General features: G+C 44.7%; 1 protein-coding gene across 5 annotated transcripts in view; it reads left to right on the plus strand.

Annotated features, from left to right (window-relative positions):
- Positions 1-19,080, plus strand: part of CUL1 (cullin 1) — a 70,411-nt gene that overhangs the window by 38,773 nt on the left and 12,558 nt on the right. For all 5 annotated transcript variants that reach the window (XM_044293290.1, XM_044293289.1, XM_044293291.1 and 2 more), the window contains 4 exons: positions 2,902-2,992; positions 6,143-6,306; positions 9,556-9,718; positions 12,200-12,330. In XM_044293290.1, coding sequence (XP_044149225.1) covers positions 2,902-2,992; positions 6,143-6,306; positions 9,556-9,718; positions 12,200-12,330 — 549 coding nt within the window. The remainder of the gene's footprint in view (positions 1-2,901; positions 2,993-6,142; positions 6,307-9,555; positions 9,719-12,199; positions 12,331-19,080) is intronic.

Raw genomic sequence — 19,080 nt, forward strand, 5'->3', positions numbered from 1 at the left:
GGCGCTCCAATCAGCCCCCTTCGAGCCTTTACGGGAGGTCTCCCTTCGCCTTCTGTCCTGCAAGGTCATCTTTCTTGTGGCCGTCACGTCTCTCCGACGGGTGTCGGAGTTAGCGGCTCTTTCTTGCTCCGAACCTTTCCTGATCTTCCACCAGGATAAGGTTGTGCTTCGGCCTGTCCCGACTTTCCTGCCAAAGGTGGTCTCCGCCTTTCACATCAATGAGGACATCGTCCTTCCGTCGCTCTGTCCCTCTCCTTCCCACCCCAGAGAACGGGAACTGCACCGTCTGGATGTGGTCAGGGCGTTGAGGATTTACTTGGAGGTCACCGGGTCCTTTCGGCGCACGGACTCCCTGTTTGTGGTTCCGGAGGGTTCGCGCAAAGGGTTGGCGGTCTCCAAGGTGGCTATTGCCCGTTTCATTAAACTGGCGGTGTCTGAGGCTTATCGAGCCAAGGGCAGACCTCCGCCTTTTGGCGTCACTGCTCATTCCACCAGAGCAGTCGGAGCTTCCTGGGCGCAGAGGCATCGGGCCTCGGCTGAACAGTTGTGCAAAGCAGCCACTTGGTCCTCTCTGCACACTTTCACAAAGTTCTATAGGGTGCATACGCATGCATCAGCGGATGCTGCGTTGGGCCGCCTGGTTTTGCAGGCAGCGGTTTCCTGATGCTCTGGTGGTGTTCCGCCTTGGGTTTGTGGTCCCTCCCTTCTTGGACTGCTCTTGAACGTCCCAAGGTCTGTGTCCCCCAAGGAAAATGGGCGAGAAAAGGAGATTTTTGTATAACTTACCAGTTAAATCTCTCTCGCTCTTCCTTGGGGGACACAGCACCCACCCTTCTGTGTTTGGTTACAGGGTTATGGTCTGGCGCCCCGTTGGGTTGCTGGCTGGTTGTTTCCGTTATTGGTTGTTATCCTTTCACTACTTGGACACGCAACTGGTAGCCTCTATCTCCAGGCTGAGGGTATAGCTGATGGAGGAGGGGCTTAACAGTTTTACTTAGTGTCACGCCTCCTAGGGAGCTGAGCTATACCCAAGGTCTGTGTCCCCCAAGGAAGAGCGAGAAAGAGATTTAACTGGTAAGTTATACAAAAATCTCCTTTTTTTTACAATTTTGTTTTTGTTTCTATTAGTTATGTTTAGGAAGTTTATTTTGAGCGCTAGTTTCAAGGGTTAGACACACAGGACATGGTATGTGCACTGATGAAATTTAGTAGATTTGATGAAATTTTATCAGGGCTATTTTCAAATCCTGAGTTTCCTCTGTGCCAGCAATAATTGGTGGGGGGGAGTGAAACATGGACATGGTAATTATGTATTGCTGTCTTGCGTGATTCAACTACTTAACAATTAGGTAATCACATTGGTCCGTTCCCTTCAGTGTGTAACCAGGATACCAATACATGAATCGCGGGTGGGGAATCTGCTCATACAGCGAGGAACAGAAGTATTTAAACAGCCTGCGATTTTGCAAGTTCCCCCAATTAGAAATCATGGAGGAGTCTGAAATTCACGTTGTAGGTGCATTCCCACTTTGAGAGACAGAATAAAATAAAAAAAATTCAGGAAATCACATTGTATGATTTTTAAAGAATGTATTTGTCTTGCACTACTGAACATAAGTATTTGAACACCTGAGAAACGGCACGAATTCTGGCTCAAAAAGACCTGTTACTGTGCCTTTTAAAAAGTCCACCTCAACTCCACTCATTAATCTAACTTAGTAGCACCTGTCTGAGCTCTTTAAAGACACCTGTCCACCCCACAGTCAGTCAGACGCCAACTACTACTATGGGCAAGACCAAAGAGCTGTCAAAAGACACCAGAGACAAAATTGTGGACCTCCACAAGGCTGGAAAGAACTACGGGGCAATTGCCAAGCAGCTGTTGGAGCAATTGTTAGAAAATGTAAGAGGCTAAAGACGTCAGTCTCCCTCGGACTGGTGCTCCATGCAAGATTTCACCTCGTTGGGTATCACTGATAAGAAAGGTGAGGAATCAGCCCAGAACTACAAGGGAGGAGCTGGTCAATGACATGAAGAGAGCTGGGACCACAGTTTCAAAGGTCACTGTCGGTAGAACACTACGCCGTCATGGTTTCAAATCATGCATTGCACGGAAGGTTCCCCCTGCTCAAGTCATCACATGTCCAGGCCCATCTGAAGTTTGCCAATGACCATCTGGATGATCCAGAGGAGGCATGGGAGAAAGTCATGTGGTCAGATGAGACCAAAGTAGAACTTTTTGGTCTAAACTTCACTCGTCGTCTTTGGCGGAAAAAGAAGAATGAGTTGCATCCCAAAAACACCATCCCTACTGTGAAGCATGGGGGTGGTAACATCATGCTTTGGGGGTGCTTTTCTGCGAAGGGGACAAGACGACTGCACTGTATTAAGGAGAGGATGAATTTATTGTGAGAGATTGAGCAACAACCTCCTTCCCTCAGTCAGAGCATTGAAGATGGGTCGTGGCTGGGTCTTCCAACATAACAACAACCCGAAGCACACAGCCAGGATAACCAAGGAGTGGCTCTGTAAGAAGCATATCAAGGTTCTGCAGTGGCCTAGCCAGTCTCCAGACCTAAATCCAATAGAACGTCTTTGGAGAGAGCTGAAACTCTGTGTTGCTCAGTGACAGCCCAGAAACCTGACAGATCTAGACGAGATCTGTGTGGAGGAGTGGGCCAAAATCCCTATTCCAGTGTGTGCAAACCTGGTCAAGAACTACAGGAAACGTTTGACCTCTGTAATTGCGAAACAAAGGCTTCTGTACCAAATATTAACACTGATTTTCTCAGGTGTCAAATACTTGAATGGACAGATCTGCTTTATTTCATTTTTCTGCCTTCTTATTCTAATGAACGGTCGGCTCGGTGTCTTGATGATGAAATTATGTTGTCTGACTAGGTCACAAACGCAGTGCTGAAACTAATTGAAAAGGAGCGGAATGGAGAAACGATCAACACTAGGCTCATCAGCGGAGTTGTACAATCTTACGGTAAGCACGTCTGTGCTGTTGGAGGACATTCACTTGCAGCAGATTTGTTGCAGAAAGTCCGTTCTGCTTTGGTGGCACACCTGGATTTCTGCAAGCCCCATTCAGACTACTGGGGCAAATCTGCGCCATATGAATCCAGCCTTATTTCACATGTTCTTCTGTAAATTGCATTTCCACTGCATCTTGAAAAACCGGAACGGATGGGGAAAAGAAATTTTTTATCATAAAGTTAAAGGCGTTGTGCAGACTGTATTGATGACCTATCCTCATCACAACCGCAGCGGCGAGCAGTGTAGGGCTAGTTTCACACTCGCGTTTTGGGCAGATCCGTCATGGATTTGCAAAAACTGATCCATTACACTAATACAACCGACGGATCAGTCATGAACTCCATTGAAAGTCAATGGGAGGCTGATTTGTTTTCTATTGTGTCAGAGAAAACTGATCCTTCCCTATTGACTTACATTGTGTGTCAGGACGGATCCGTTTGGCTCAGTTTCGTCAAGCTGACGGCAAAACGCTGCAGGCAGCGTTTTGGTGTCCGCCTCCAGAGCGGAATGGAGACTGATCGGAGGCAATCTGATGCATTCTGAGCGGATCCTTTTCTATTCAGAATGCATTAGGGCAAAACTGATCCGTTTTAGACCGCTTGTGAGAGCCCTGAATGGATCTCGCAAACGGAAAGCCAAAATGCGAGTGTAAAGTAGCCTAATTACAACTAAGCCGACCCATTCACTTCTATGGGATAACTCGAACAGGAGGGAGAAGTCGCATTCAAGTGAATGGGATGGCTTAGTTGTAATTACACCTGCTCACTGCTGCGGTTGTGACGACGAGCAGGTAAGGCTGAAAAGAAGGCAGAGCTTGTTCGACTACTGCTTTCTCTTCAAAACAGTTGATCGGCTGGGTGTTGGCCTCCACTGATCTGATATTAATGATCTTTCCTGAGGACAACCCCTTTATCACCGATTATGACAATGTGAACTAAGAATACAGACATGGAGAGCGGCGCCCAGGGATCTCACTGCACTTACTAGTACCCCTGGGCGCCGCGCCGTTCTCCTGCTATGCCCTCTGGTATCTCCGGTCACTAAGTTATAGTAGGCGGAGTCTGCCCTCGTTCTGCTGTAGCGCTGGCCAATCGCAGCGCAGAGCTCACAGCCTGGGAGGTTATTTTCTCCCAGGCTGTGAGCTCTGCAATGCAATTGGCCAGCGCTACAGAAGAACACGGGCAGACTCCGCCTACCATAACTTAGTGAGTGAAGATACTGGAGGGCATTGCGGGAGAACGGAGCGGCGCCCAGGGATAATAGTAAGTGCAGTGAGATCCCCGGGCGCCCCTCTCCATGTCTGTATACTTAGTTCACAATGTCCGGATCGGTAAAAGGTCCTGTTTAAGTGCTAACTGAACATGACTGATGCTTTTTATGTGTATTTTCCTTTTTCTTCTGATGGATAAGGGTCCATTCACGCATCCATATGTGTTTTGCGGACCGCACATCGCCGGCACTCATAGAAAATGCCTTTTCTTGTCCACAATTGCGGACAAAAATAGGACATGTTCTATTTTTTTGTGGAACGGAAGTGCAGATCTGCGGATGCGGACAGCACATTTCGGACCCATTGAAAATGAGTGGGTCCACAGCTGTTCCGCAAAATTGCCTTGGGCGGGGCTATCAACTTGCCTTGGGCAGGACTAAGCTCCATTCAAGTGAACAGAGCTTAGCCCTGCCCAGGCAAGTTGATACTAATCGTGACGTCACTGGGCCAGCAGTAAACAGTGAGAAGGCCGCGGCGCTGCTATAGCGCAGCTGCCTTCTCAAACAGCTGATCGGCGGGGGTCCAAAGTGTCGGATCCCCGCTGATGATTTATCCAGGGGATAGATCATTAGTTTAAACAAGGTGCAGAACCCCTTTAAATTTCTAATTATATGAAATTACAAAAGTATTCAGATCCAGGTGCTGGTTTGAAAAATCGAGAATGTCTTGTGACACAATCCCTTTAATGCCCCCATGACCTTTTAACGCTTCCACTCCAAGACTACCAGGGACGTTTTAGCCTCCTGAAGGATAGATGTGTCTGATTGGGGACAATAGCTGACACAGCTGTTTTTAATAGCACTAGTTTTTGAAATGCTTAGATTTTCCTTATAAAAACCATACTAACTAATCAGCGTGAGCCAAACACTATTTGGCTGTCTCTCTATAGACTGTGATTGGAGCAGTAGGGCACACGCTGGACCACAGCCCCAGTCATACTTCTGGATTCCACTTGTAGTGTTCATGAGGGCTCCAACACATTAGTCACCAATCCTGTCAATACTTTTTTAAAGGGTCCCTTGCATCAAAAATGTATCATCTCTTTACCAACCTATAGTGAATATATTTTATGTAAACATTTCTTATAAAAATGATGGTTTTCTGGATAACATTTTTAAAGATACTCAATGTATTCGACTTCCTGTCCTGTTTGTAAAATTTCTTTGCTGTGCTAAGTGCTCAATCAAACAATCTGTCAAGTTTGTCGGACCATGGGTGCGACCAGAGCCCCTCTGTAGTGACAGGATTAGGGCAGCACACATTACACTTATCAATGCTTTTTTCTCTCGGCATCTTTATCTAGACCTTTTTAAGATATTTGTCATCCCAATTCTACACCTACCATTGCAATGAGGATTACTCTGCAGATAGCACCTTCCCCTCACAGAAGAAGTAAACTGCCATTGGATCACTTATCAATATAGGAGGTTTTATTATATATGTTAAATGCTACCAAAGGGCAACATTTTGTAATTTTCAGTGGTATAATACTGCTGAAATGAAACCGACAAACTTCTAGAAAAAAGTGTTTTCTTTAAATATTAAGTTTAAAAAATAACTTTCTGGTGAAAATATTCCTTTAAGTAAGTCTAGAAATATCCATTTTTTATTAGTCATGAAGAAATATTTTGGTTGAAACCCATTGAAATTTAGTCGTAAGGAACACTAGTGCTCGTTGGACTTCCAAATTTGAAAGTGATATGTGCACATAACAGGTTGATTTCTGTAGGTAGAAAGCTTATCCGAGCTTAGAAGTGCTGGCTGAATGCAGACATTGTGGCGGAGGCTCCCTCAGAACCATGGGCTGACACTGTCCTTTTGTATCTGCAGTTGAGCTGGGCTTGAATGAAGATGATGCCTTTGCCAAAGGCCCAACGTTGACTGTGTACAAAGAGTCTTTTGAGTCTCAGTTTTTGGCCGACACGGAGAGGTTCTACACAAGAGAGAGCACAGAATTTTTACAGCAGAACCCAGTGACAGAATACATGAAGAAGGTAAGTTCAGGGCTGGCAGGGTTTGGATGGCTGCCTTGCTCATCTGTTCAGTGTAGAGCACTCTCAAGTAGACCACTTGCGTTTGCATCCTTTGAAGACCTCAGAATTTGTCAGTGATATTGCCTACTTTACCCTTCTTTTTTGATAGTGGTGCTCCTGAAAATGAAGCCTCATTAATGTATGTAGATAACCACATACCTCACTATTGCAATTACTGGCTCTAATTTAAGGGGTCCTCTTTTTAGTATTGATGACTTCTCCTCAGGATAGGTCATCAATATCAGATCGGTGGGAGTCTGACTCCCAGCACTCCGCTGATCAGCTGTTTGAAGAGAACACAGCGCTCATACGAGCACTGCCTTTTCTGCTTTGTTTACCTGCTAGAGGCAACAATTGCAGTGGTGAGCAGGTGTTATCACAAGTATGGCATCCCCATTCACTTCTATGGGACGGCTCTGTATGTTCAAGTGCATAGGAAGGAATGGGAACACCATACTTTAAAATTACACCTGCTCACCACTGCAATTGTTGCAGCAAGTAAACAGAGCAGAGAATGCAGTGCTTATATGAGCGCTGTGTTCTCTTTAAACAGCTGATCGGCTGGAGTCGGACCCCACGCTGTTCTGATATTGATGACATATCCTGATTATAGTTCAATAGTAAAAACCGGACAACCCCTTTTAAATGATTTGTCTCTTCATGGACAATGGGGGCATATCGCTAGGATATGCCCCCATTGTCTTATAGGGACCCGCACCTATATTGAGAACGGAGCCCCGCAAGTGAAGGAGGGCGCACTGCGCATGCGCAGCTGCCCTCCATTCATTTTCCTTGGGGCCGGCGAAAGTAGCCAAGCACTTGACTATTTCCGTCAGGCCCATAGAAATGAATAGGAGCGCGCGTGCGCTGTATGTTCCCATTCACTTCTATGGGGAGCCGGCTTGGTGGTGGCCGGACTGGAGTCCTCCAGCCACCACCTTGCGGGGCTCCGTTCTCTATATAGGTGCGTGTTCCAACGGTGGGACCCGCACTTATAAGACAACAGGGGCATATACTAGCGATATTCCCCCATTGTCCATGATGAGACAACCCCATTTAAGTATGGCTAAGCTCACAAAAAATGCTTTTAGGAGAATATGTTGACTCTCCTGATTTTCAAATAACATCTCTGGAATACCTTTTTTATTATTCTGTATTGTGCTGTCCCTCTGTTTCTACTAGAAATGTATTGACTACATTGACAATTTGGGTGTTGTCAGTTGGGTGGGTGTCCCTGTGGTGTCTGTCACTGACCAGTCAGTGCTGACAGTATCAGTGTGTAGGGACACTTTACACCGGAGGAATAACTGAGGGGCTTCACAATGCATAGGTCTAAGAAAAGATTTTCCAGGATTGTTATATCATGGTGAATGCAGGTATTTACTGAAATAGTCTTGTCAGGAGATGTGACAGGTCCTCTTTTAAGAGCTTACATATATTGGTGACTTATCCTCTGAATAGTTCTGACACTAATCGGCTGTTTCGGACTGCTGCATAGCTGGAAACTATACAGACGGCTCTAGTCACTGTGTAGTGGTACTACAGCCCAGCTTCCATTCAATTGAATAGGATCTGAGTTTAAATGGGTTTTTCAAGAGTTTTTTATTTTATTTTATTTTTTTATTGATGATCTAGCCTCTGGATAGGTGATTAGTATCTCATCAGTGGGGGTCTGACACCTAGGACCCCCACCGATCAGCTGTTTGGGAAGGCATCGGCCCTCGCCTTCTCACAACTTTGCCTAGGCCTTGTGACGTCACGTTCATCGGTCGCATGGCCAAGGCGCAGCTCAGCCATGTTGAAATGATTGGGGCTGAGCTGCAATACCAAACAAAGCCACTATACAATGGATGGCACTGTGCTTGTTGAAGTGAGAGAAGGCCGTGGTGCTACTGTGAGTGCCGGTGCCTCATCGAACAGCTGATCGGTGGGGCTCCTGGATGACAGACCCCCAGATCATATACTGATTACCTATCCAGGATAGGTCATCAGTTAAAATATCCTGAAAAACCCCTTTCAGTGCCAGAAACCGTGCATGGAGTCTTCTGCTTGCACTTTGTCTGCTGTTAGACTCCAATGCTACGGCAGCCCAAAACAACTGATTGGATGGGGTGTCAGATGTTGGACCCCCAACTGATCTGATATTGATAACCTGTCCTAAAGGATAGATCATCAATATCTGTAGCCCGGAGAGTGCCTTTCACTTACATCTCATTTGCATCTAAATGTAAAATTGATTTGGATTTAACTTGTCAAGTACTCAAGGATTTACCCGTACTTATCTGTGTCATTTTGGCTTCTTATCAACCTGTCAACAACATGAGATCAGTTTTGCCCTAATGCATTCTGAATGGAAAAGGATCCGCTCAGAATTAGGGTTGTTGCGATACCCAATCGATACTTTTGTCCCAGTCGATACGATACTGGGATTTGACATTTATCGATACTAGGCTGCCCTACTGCGCAGCCTAGCATCAGAGAACATGGAGCGCACTGCTGTCAGCGCGCTCATGTTCCCTCAGCAGCACAGGGGAGAAGGATTCCCCCTCTCCTCTCCCCCCTGTGCCGCGCTGCCAATGAGGAGGGACGGGTGCACTGCGCCACCAAAGATAGTAGTGGACCTTTCATGAGTCCAAAAATTGTAAACTAACTATCGGGGCTATGTAGAGCGGCGCCCAGGGATCTCACTGCACTTACTATTATTCCTGGGCGCCGCTTCGTTCGCCCACTGTGGCCCCTTGCAGTGTTTTGGCGCCCGTCTGATGAAACTGAGCCAAACTGATCCGTTTTCACAGACAGTCTGGCACAATAGAAAACGGATCCGCCCTCCATTGACTTTCAATGGTGTTCAGGCCTAAGGCCTACATGCACACAACCGTATGTGTTTTGTGGTCCTCAAATTGCGGATCCGCCCAAAAAGGGATGACATCTGTATGCCACCCTTTTTTTTTTTTTTTTTTTTTTTTTTTTTTTTTTGCAGATCCATTGTAACAATTCCTAAAACGGACAATAATAGGACATGTTCTATTTGTTTTGCTGGGTTACGGAACGGACATATTGATGTGGACAGCACACGGCTGTCCATTTTTCGCGGATCCATTGAAATGATTAGGTCTGCATCCTATCCGCAAAAGAAAACTGAATGGACATGGAAACAAACAACATTTGTGTGCATATAGCCTAAATCTCTACTTTTTCACTGACCCCTAGGCAGAAGCCCGGCTTCTAGAGGAGCAGCGACGTGTACAGGTTTACCTACACGAGAGCACACAGGATGAGCTAGCACGGAAATGTGAACAGGTTCTGATTGAAAAACACCTGGAGATCTTTCACACGGAGTTCCAGAATTTGCTAGATGCAGATAAAAATGAAGGTAATCTGCTGCTTAATGGATGATGAGGTTATTCTATGCGTGTGCAGCCTGAAGCAATTACCTTTTAAAGGGAACCTGTCACCAGGATTTTGTGTATAGAGCTGAGGATATGGGTTGCTAGATGGCCGCTAGCACATCCACAATACCCAGTCCCCATAGCTCTGTGTGCTTTTATTGTGTAAAAAAACAATTTGATACATATGCAAATTAACTTTAGATGAGTCCTGTCCCTGAGATGAGTCAGGGACAGGACTCATCTCAGGTTAATTTGCATATGTATCAAATCGTTTTTTTTACACAATAAAAGCACACAGAGCTATGGGGACTGGGTATTGTGGATGTGCTAGCGGCCATCTAGCAACCCATATCCTCAGTTCTATACACAAAATTCCGGTGACAGGTTCCCTTTAATGATCTAACTGCGTACATACTATTCAGTTTCCTTCTTTGCAAGCTGTTCTTTTTGGCGAGCTAAGATGTATATTAGACTATTTATGAGCACAAGGTTTCATTCTTAAGGCAGTATTACACTGGCCGATAATGGCTAACGAGCATTCACATGAACGCTCATTAGCGATCATCTTGCAGTGTAATACTGCCGCCGATTGGCTGAAAGTATAAACTGAAAAGGTAACTGTCTATTCGGTTTAAAGAGTCTTATGTCAAAGCTGTAACTGAGCCTTAAAGTATAACTGTCGTATTTTATATATTTTTTGGAGTATTGGATTGTGGTGATTAATATCTCCTTGGTGGCCCTATTTCAACTTTTCACTGTGTATTTAATTACCCCTTAATTCCACATTTTTGCTCCCTGTACTGCCTGCTTTTACCTGTGCTTAAAATCAGGTTGCTATGCAGGGTCTGTCTATCTGTTGGAGGACGCAAAAGCAGGCTGCGTGCAAGGTCAGATTACTGACAGCCAGGGACTGTAAGTAAATGATTAAAGCCAGGTCCTCCCCGGCAGCTGATAACAGTGCCTGGGCTGTGTGCACGTCTCCCTGTCCCTGCGCTTGGCAGACACTCCCTCACTCAGCAGAGCTGGAGAAGGCAGAGTTGAAGCAGCGCAGACCAGGGAAGGGAGATCTGCCATCTGCTCAGTGTATAAATGAAAGCAACATGTGGTAAGAGGACCCCTTTGTGCTGCAAGAGATTAACCCTTTAGGGGGGAGGGCTCTGGTTACTGACACTTTTGGGGGGCTATTGTTATTGGCTAGTGAGGGCAGGCAGGATTAGCCTCAGGGTGAGGGCAGTGGCGGCCATCTTAACTGAATAGTGAAATTGCAGTTTTATGCAGACTGGTTGCTAAGGGCTGCATAAATATGGGGTAATTCAGGCTAATAGTAACTGATTCTGGAATATCATGTTATTAGTAACTACATATATGAAAATTTAAATTAGGGTCTAAGTGTGACAGTTATCCTTTAAGCCTTATTCACACGTCAGTGATTTCCATAAGTGATTGTGCGCCAAAACCCCCCCCCCCCTTGCCCCTTCAGGTACACTTACCACAGATTGAGAACCTGGATTGTAGACTATTAACTTCTGAAGAGTAATCGTTTCTGAATAATTTATATCAGGAAACGCTGAAACATTGCTGGACTCAGCATTGAAAGTCAGTGAAATGTTCTTACTGTAAATGTTCTACAGAACAGACGGGTAATGACTGTGATTTCACATGTAGATTTTCATTCACAGCTCATTGTTAAAGGGAGTCTGTCACCTATTCTGAGCCTTTTAGACCACTGAGATCAGGTTATAGACTCCTGTGCGCTCATTACAATGGTACCTTTATTTGTTCTGTCCCTTGCCGAGATCTTAAAAAAAAGACTCTTTAAACTTATGCTAATTAGGGTCGGCAAGTGCCCAGGGGCGGCGTTAGTGCAGCAAGTGGCCTGGGCCCTCACCGATGTGCCCAGAAAACCACACCTCTTTCACTCCTCTGGCCTTCCCTTCTTTCCTATTACCTCCTCCTCTGCGGCGCCGGCTCATGCGCAGTCCAACTACCTGTTCCTCTGCCCATAATGGGCACAGCAGTGCGCACATGCGGGGCAAGTGTGGAGCGGCACAGGTGTGAGATCTGGGAGGGAGAGGAGGAGGTAATAATAGGAAACAAGGGCGGGCCAGAGGGGTGAAAGAGGTGTGGTTTTCTGGGCACATCGCGAGGAGTCTGGGCACTTGCTACACTAACGCCACCCCTGGGCACTTGCCAAACCTAATTAGCATACGTTTAAAGTCTTTTTTTGAAGATCTCGGCGAGGGACAGCACAAATAAAGGTACCATTGTAATGAGGGCACAGGAGTCTATAACCTGATCTGAGCGGTCTAAAAGGCTCAGATTAGGTGACAGACTCCCTTTTAACCACCTTTTTACTGGATTCCCAATATGTCCTCATTTGTCACATCTAAATCCCCTCCCCTAATACAGACTTACACCCTGTTCTGTTTCTGGGAAGTATTGCTTATGACGCCTTTCTATTTCAGATTTGGGGAGAATGTACAATCTTGTATCAAGAATTCAGGACGGCCTGGGAGAACTGAAAAAGCTTTTAGAAACGCATATCCACAATCAGGGACTTGCTGCCATAGAGAAATGTGGGGAAGCAGCACAAAATGCAAGTATTCCTCTGTCAATAAAATCGTGCTGTGGGGCCAACACTTACTCCTATTGCATTTAAAGTGCCTTCTAGGCAAATGGGTCTCATTGCCCATGTATGCAGTGGGGGGCAAATTGAAATGCCTGGGGAGGCCGGTGACCCCTATTAGGGGCTGATGTATGGGGCAACTGAATACAAGTTTGGATATCCACAGTGCAAGATGTGCGTCTTGTGTGTACAGTGGTCCCTCAGTATTTATTGGTTCCAGGTCGACCATTGTAACTTGAATAATCGGTTCCAAAGCCTCAAAATGTCATCCAACATAAGAGAAAATTAAGATTTAATAAAAAATATGCAGATAAATAAGACAGATAAAACAGGAATAGCTAAAAACTAGCAACTAATACATCTATTTTACCAGAGAAGTGGCCTTGATTAGTTGGATCGGAGTTTCAAGTAACGATTGGTCAGAAAAGGGCTATTGCACAGTTAGGACCATATATATTCGGACACTGACAATTTTTTTTTCCTGTTTGCTAAAACATTTAAGTTATAGTTATATATCAGACATGGACATAAAGTCCAGACTTTTAGCTTTCATTTGAGGGTATCCACATTTAAATTGGAGGAAGGGTTTAGGAGTTTCAGCCCCTTTACATGTGGCACCCTGTTTTTAAAGGGACCAAAGGTAATTGGACAATTGACTCAAAGGCTGGTTCATGGACAGGTGTGGGCAATTCCTTCATTTATTTTATTTTCAATTAAGCACATAAAAGGCCTGGAGTTGATTTGAGGTGTGGTGCTTGCATTTTGAAGATTTTGCTGAGAAGTAAACATGCGGTCAAAGTAGCTCTCCATGCAGGTGAAACAAGCCATCCGTCATCTGCGAAAACAGAAAAAAAAACATCCGAGAAATTGCTACACTATTAGGAGTGTCAAAATCTACAGTTTGGTACATCCTGAGAAAGAAAGCAAGCACTGGTGACTAGAGATGAGCGAACTTCTGTTTTAAGTTCGGCGTCTAAAGTTCGGGTTTGGATTAGCGGAGAATCCCGATCTGGAACCGGATATGGATTCCGACTTCCGTTGTGGTCCGTGGTAGCGGAATCAATAATCGTCCATTATTGATTCCGCTACCACGGACCACAACGGAAGTCGGAATCCATATCCGGTTCCAGATCGGGATTCTCCGCTAATCCAAACCCGAACTTTAGACGCCGAACTTAAAACAGAAGTTCGCTCATCTCTACTGGTGACCTCAACAATGCAAAAAAACATGAACGCCCATGGAAGACAACAGTGGTGGATAATCACAGAATAATTGTGTACCATGGTGAAGAGAAACCCCTTCACAACAAGTGAACAACACTTTCCAGGATATAGGCGTATCAATAATCAAATCTGCCATAAAGAAAAGACTGCATGAAAGTAAATACAGAGAGTTCAATGCTGAGTGCAGGCCACTCATAAGCCTCAAGAATAAGAAAGCTAGATTGGACTTTGCTAAAAAATAAATATATATATATATATATATATATATATATATATATATATATATATATATATATATATATATATATATAAGCACACTTCTGGAAGAACATTCTTTGGACAGATGAAACCAAGATCAACCTCTACCAGAATGATGGAAAGAAATAAGTATGACGACGGCATGGTACAGCTCATGATCCAAAGCATACCACATCTTCTGTAAAACACGGCGGAGGCAGTGTGATGGCTTGGGCATACATGGCTGCCAGTGGCACTGGGTCCCTAGTGTTTATTGATGATGTGACACAGGACAGAAGCAGCCGGGTGAATTCTGGGTTTTTCAGAGACATACTGTGTGCTCAAATCCAGCCAAACTGGTCGGCGTTTCAAAATACAGATGGACAATGGCCCAAAACATAAAGCCAAAGCAACCCAGGAGTTTATTAAAGAAGTGGAATATTCTTGAATGGCCGAATCAGTCACAGGATCTGAACCCAATAGAGCATTTCACTTGTTAAAGACTAAACTTCAGACAGAAAGGCCTACAAACAAACAGCAACTGAAAACCGCTGCAGTGAAGGCCGGCAGAGCATTAAAAAGGAGGAAACACAGCGTCTGGTGATGTCCATGAGTTCAGGACTTCAGGCGGTCATTGCCAACAAAGGGTTTTCAACCAAGTATTAGAAATTACATTTTATTAACCACCTCCCGACCGCCTAACGCAGATATGCGTCCGGGAGGTGGTTGCTTTACTCCTCCTGGACGCATATACGCGTCATCTCGCGAGACGCGAGATTTCCTGTGAACGCGCGCGCTCACAGGAACGGAAGGTAAGCGAGTGGATCTCCAGCCTGCCAGCGGCGATCGCTCGCTGGCAGGCTGGAGATCCGAAATTTTGAACCCCTAACAGGTATATTAGACGCTGTTTTCATAACAGCGTCTAATATACCTCCTACCTGGTCCTCTGGTGGTCCCTTTTGTTAGGATCGACCACCAGAGGACACAGGTAGGTCAGTAAAGTCGCACCAAACACTACACTACACTACACACCCCCCCCCCCCCCGTCACTTATTAACCCTTTATGAACCCATGATCACCCCATATAAACTCCCTGATCACCCCCCTGTCATTGATCACCCCCCTGTCAGGCTCCGTTCAGACGTCCGTATGATTTTTACGTATCCACGGATTCATGAATCGGATCCGCAAAACGCATACGGACGTCTGAATGGAGCCTTACAGGGGGGTGATCAATGACAGGCGGGTGATCACCCATATACACTCCCTGATCACCCCCTGTCATTGATCACCCCCCTGTAAGGCTCCATTCAGACGTCCGCATGATTTTTACGGATCCATGGATACATGGATCGGATCCGCAAAACACATGCGGACGTCTGAATGGAGCCTTACAGGGGGGTGATCAATGACAGGCGGGTGATCACCCATATACACTCCCTGATCACCCCCCTGTCATTGATCACCCCCCTGTAAGGCTCCATTCAGACGTCCGCATGTGTTTTGTGGATCCGATCCATGTATCCATGGATCCGTAAAAATCATGCGGACGTCTGAATGGAGCCTTACAGGGGGGGTGATCAGTGACAGGGGGGTGATCACCCTGATCACCCCCTGTCATTGATCACCCCCCTGTAAGGCTCCATTCAGACGTCTGCATGTGTTTTGTGGATCCGATCCATGTATCCATGGATCCGTAAAAATCATGCAGACGTCTGAATGGAGCCTTACAGGGGGGGTGATCAGTGACGGGGGTGATCAGGGAGTCTATATGGGTGATCACCCCCCTGTCATTGATCACCCCCCTGTCATTGATCACCCCCCCTGTAAGGCTCCATTCAGACATTTTTTGGCCCAAGTTAGCGGAAATTTTTTGTTTGTTTTTGTTTTTTATTACCAAGTCTCATATTCCACTAACTTGTGTCAAAAAATAAAATCTCACATGAACTCGCCATACCCCTCACGGAATCCAAATGCGTAAACATTTTTAGACATTTATATTCCAGACTTCTTCTCACGCTTTAGGGCCCCTAAAAAGCCAGGGCATTATAAATACCCCACATGTGACCCCATTTCGGAAAGAAGACACATGTGGTATCGCCGTACTCAGGAGAAGTTGGGGAATGTGTTTTGCGGTGTCATTTTACATATACCCATGCTGGGTGAGAAAAATATCTTGGTCAAATGCCAACTTTGTATAAAAAAATGGGAAAAGTTATCTTTTGCCAAGATATTTCTCTCACCCAGCATGGTTATATGTAAAATGACACCCCAAAACACATTCCCCAACTTCTCCTGAGTACGGCGATACCACATGTGTGACACTTTTTTGCAGCCAAGGTGGGCAAAGGGGCACATATTCCAAAGTGCACCTTTCGGATTTCACAGGCCATTTTTTACAGATTTTGATTGCAAGGTACTTCTTACACATTTGGGCCCCTAAATTGCCAGGGCAGTATAACTACCCCACAAGTGACCCCATTTTGGAAAGAAGACACCCCAAGGTATTCCGTGAGGGGCACTGCGAGTTCCTAGAATTTTTTATTTTTTGTCACAAGTTAGCGGAAAATGATGATTTTTCTTTTTTTTTTTTCTTTTTTCCTTACAAAGTCTCATATTCCACTAACTTGCGACAAAAAATTAAAAAAATTCTAGGAACTCGCCGTGCCCCTCACGGAATACCTTGGGGTGTCTTCTTTCCAAAATGGGGTCACTTGTGGGGTAGTTATACTGCCCTGGCAATTTAGGGGCCCAAATGTGTGAGAAGAACTTTGCAATCGAAATGTGTAAAAAATGACCGGTGAAATCCGAAAGGTGCACTTTGGAATATGTGCCCCTTTGCCCACCTTGGCTGCAAAAAAGTGTCACACATCTGGTATCGCGGTACTCAGGAGAGGTTGGGGAATGTGTTTTGGGGTGTCATTTTACATATACCCATGCTGGGTGAGAAAAATATCTTGGTCAAATGCCAACTTTGTATAAAAAAATTGGAAAAGTTGTCTTTTGCCAAGATATTTCTCTCACCCAGCATGGGTATATGTAAAATGACACCCCAAAACACATTCCCCAACCTCTCCTGAGTACCGCGATACCAGATGTGTGACACTTTTTTGCAGCCAAGGTGGGCAAAGGGGCACATATTCCAAAGTGCACCTTTCGGATTTCACCGGTCATTTTTTACACCTTTTGATTGCAAAGTTCTTCTCACACATTTGGGCCCCTAAATTGCCAGGGCAGTATAACTACCCCACAAGTGACCCCATTTTGGAAAGAAGACACCCCAAGGTATTCCGTGAGGGGCATGGCGAGTTCCTAGAATTTTTTATTTTTTGTCGCAAGTTAGTGGAATATGAGACTTTGTAAGAAAAAAATAAAAAATCATCATCATTTTCCGCTAACTTCTGACAAAAAATAAAAAGTTCTATGAACTCACTATGCCCATCAGCGAATACCTTAGGGTGTCTACTTTCCGAAATGGGGTCATTTGTGGGGTTTTTCTACTGTCTGGGCATTGTAGAACCTCAGGAATCATGACAGGTGCTCAGAAAGTCAGAGCTGCTTCAAAAAGCGGAAATTCACATTTTTGTACCATAGTTTGTAAACGCTATAACTTTTACCCAAACAATTTTTTTTTTGCCCAAACATTTTTTTTTAATCAAAGACATGTAGAACTATAAAGTTAGCGAAAAATTTATATATGGATGTCGGGTTTTTTTGCAAAATTTTACAACTGAAAGTGAAAAATGTCATTTTTTTGCAAAAAAATCGTTACATTTCGATTAATAACAAAAAAAGTAAAAATGTCAGCAGCAATAAAATACCACCCAATGAAAGCTCCATTAGTGAGAAGAAAAGGAGGTAAAATTCATTTGGGTGTTAAGTTGCATGACCGAGCAATAAACGGTGAAAGGAGTGTAGTGCCGAAGTGTAAAAAGTGCTCTGGTCATGAAGGGGGTTTCAGCTAGCGGGGCTGAAGTGGTTAACAATTATTTAATTTGTCCAATTACTTTTGAGCCCCTGAAATGAGTTTAAAAAATGCTTTAGTTCCTCACATTTTTATGCAATCAGTTTGTTTAACCCACTGAATTAAAGCTGAAAGTCTGAACTTCAACTGCATCTGAATTGTTTTGTTCAAAATCCATTGTAGTAATGTACAGAACAAAAATGAGAAAAATGTTGTCTCTGTCCAAATATATATGGACCTAACTGTTGAAAATATTGTATCCTGAGGGATGACTATATAGACATCTACTCCCAGTGGTGGTCAAGATTCCACAGGAAATAGAATGAAGCAGAGTTGATCACCTTTATTGCATTTAATGTAAAATCTAGTACATTGACAATACTCTGAAGACCCCGTGTTTATGCTTACTACCGGAGCAGCACACAGTTCTGCAGGTATACTGTACTAGTAGTATTACAATATTGTCCCCATCATTATTCCTGTCATTTATGCCAGAGGTGCACAACATTTTGAGTGTGTAACAGGTTGTAGTTCCACTTTTGAGATTTCCTACTAGAAGGAGAACAAGGTCACGGATAAACTACAATGGAGAGCAGCAGGCATGCATGGCCGCCTCACATCTTCCTTCTTTGCGTACCATAAATGTTTAATACGGCATCCTCTTGAAAATATCTCTTTAGGTAACACTAATACGCTGTGTTAAGCCTAGTGCAGGACTTAAAGGGGTTGTATACATCCCAGAGATTCAAAGGACTCCAAAGAGAGTATACAGTGCTGCCCCATAAGGCCTTCACTGTGCATAACACAGTACAAGTTTTACCTGGATTGCTCCTTTAAAGGGGTTGTGCCACGAAACACGAAAAATATTCTTTAGTTTTCAACCCAACACCTGGATCTGAATACTTTTGTAATTGCGTGTAATTAAAAATTTAGTGTAGTCACTGAACTATTCAATAAAATGTACCTGTATAGCGCCACCTGCTGTTTCTTTGTCTCCTTATTCTCCTGTCCAGAGTACAGTTGGTTACACGTGCTCAGTTTAAATCTTCAACTGCCACCAGTGGTATCTTCTGTTTAGAAGTTGTGGCAGTTACAGGGAAAGAGCAGTGGCATCTAGAAACAAAATGGGGAAAAAGCGAAAGTGCAGAACGTCCGCAGGTTCAGGGCCACTCATTTGTGTAGAGGGCACAACAGCCTTTCACGCTTGTACGCGGTCCTTCCGGTGTCCAATCCGGAAGCTAAACTGTAGGTAAAAGAGAAGAAGACTGGGACTGTATGCGGTGCTGCAGAGCAGC

This window comes from Bufo gargarizans, chromosome 5, assembly GCF_014858855.1.
Source record: "Bufo gargarizans isolate SCDJY-AF-19 chromosome 5, ASM1485885v1, whole genome shotgun sequence".
Classification (NCBI taxonomy): domain Eukaryota; kingdom Metazoa; phylum Chordata; class Amphibia; order Anura; family Bufonidae; genus Bufo; species Bufo gargarizans.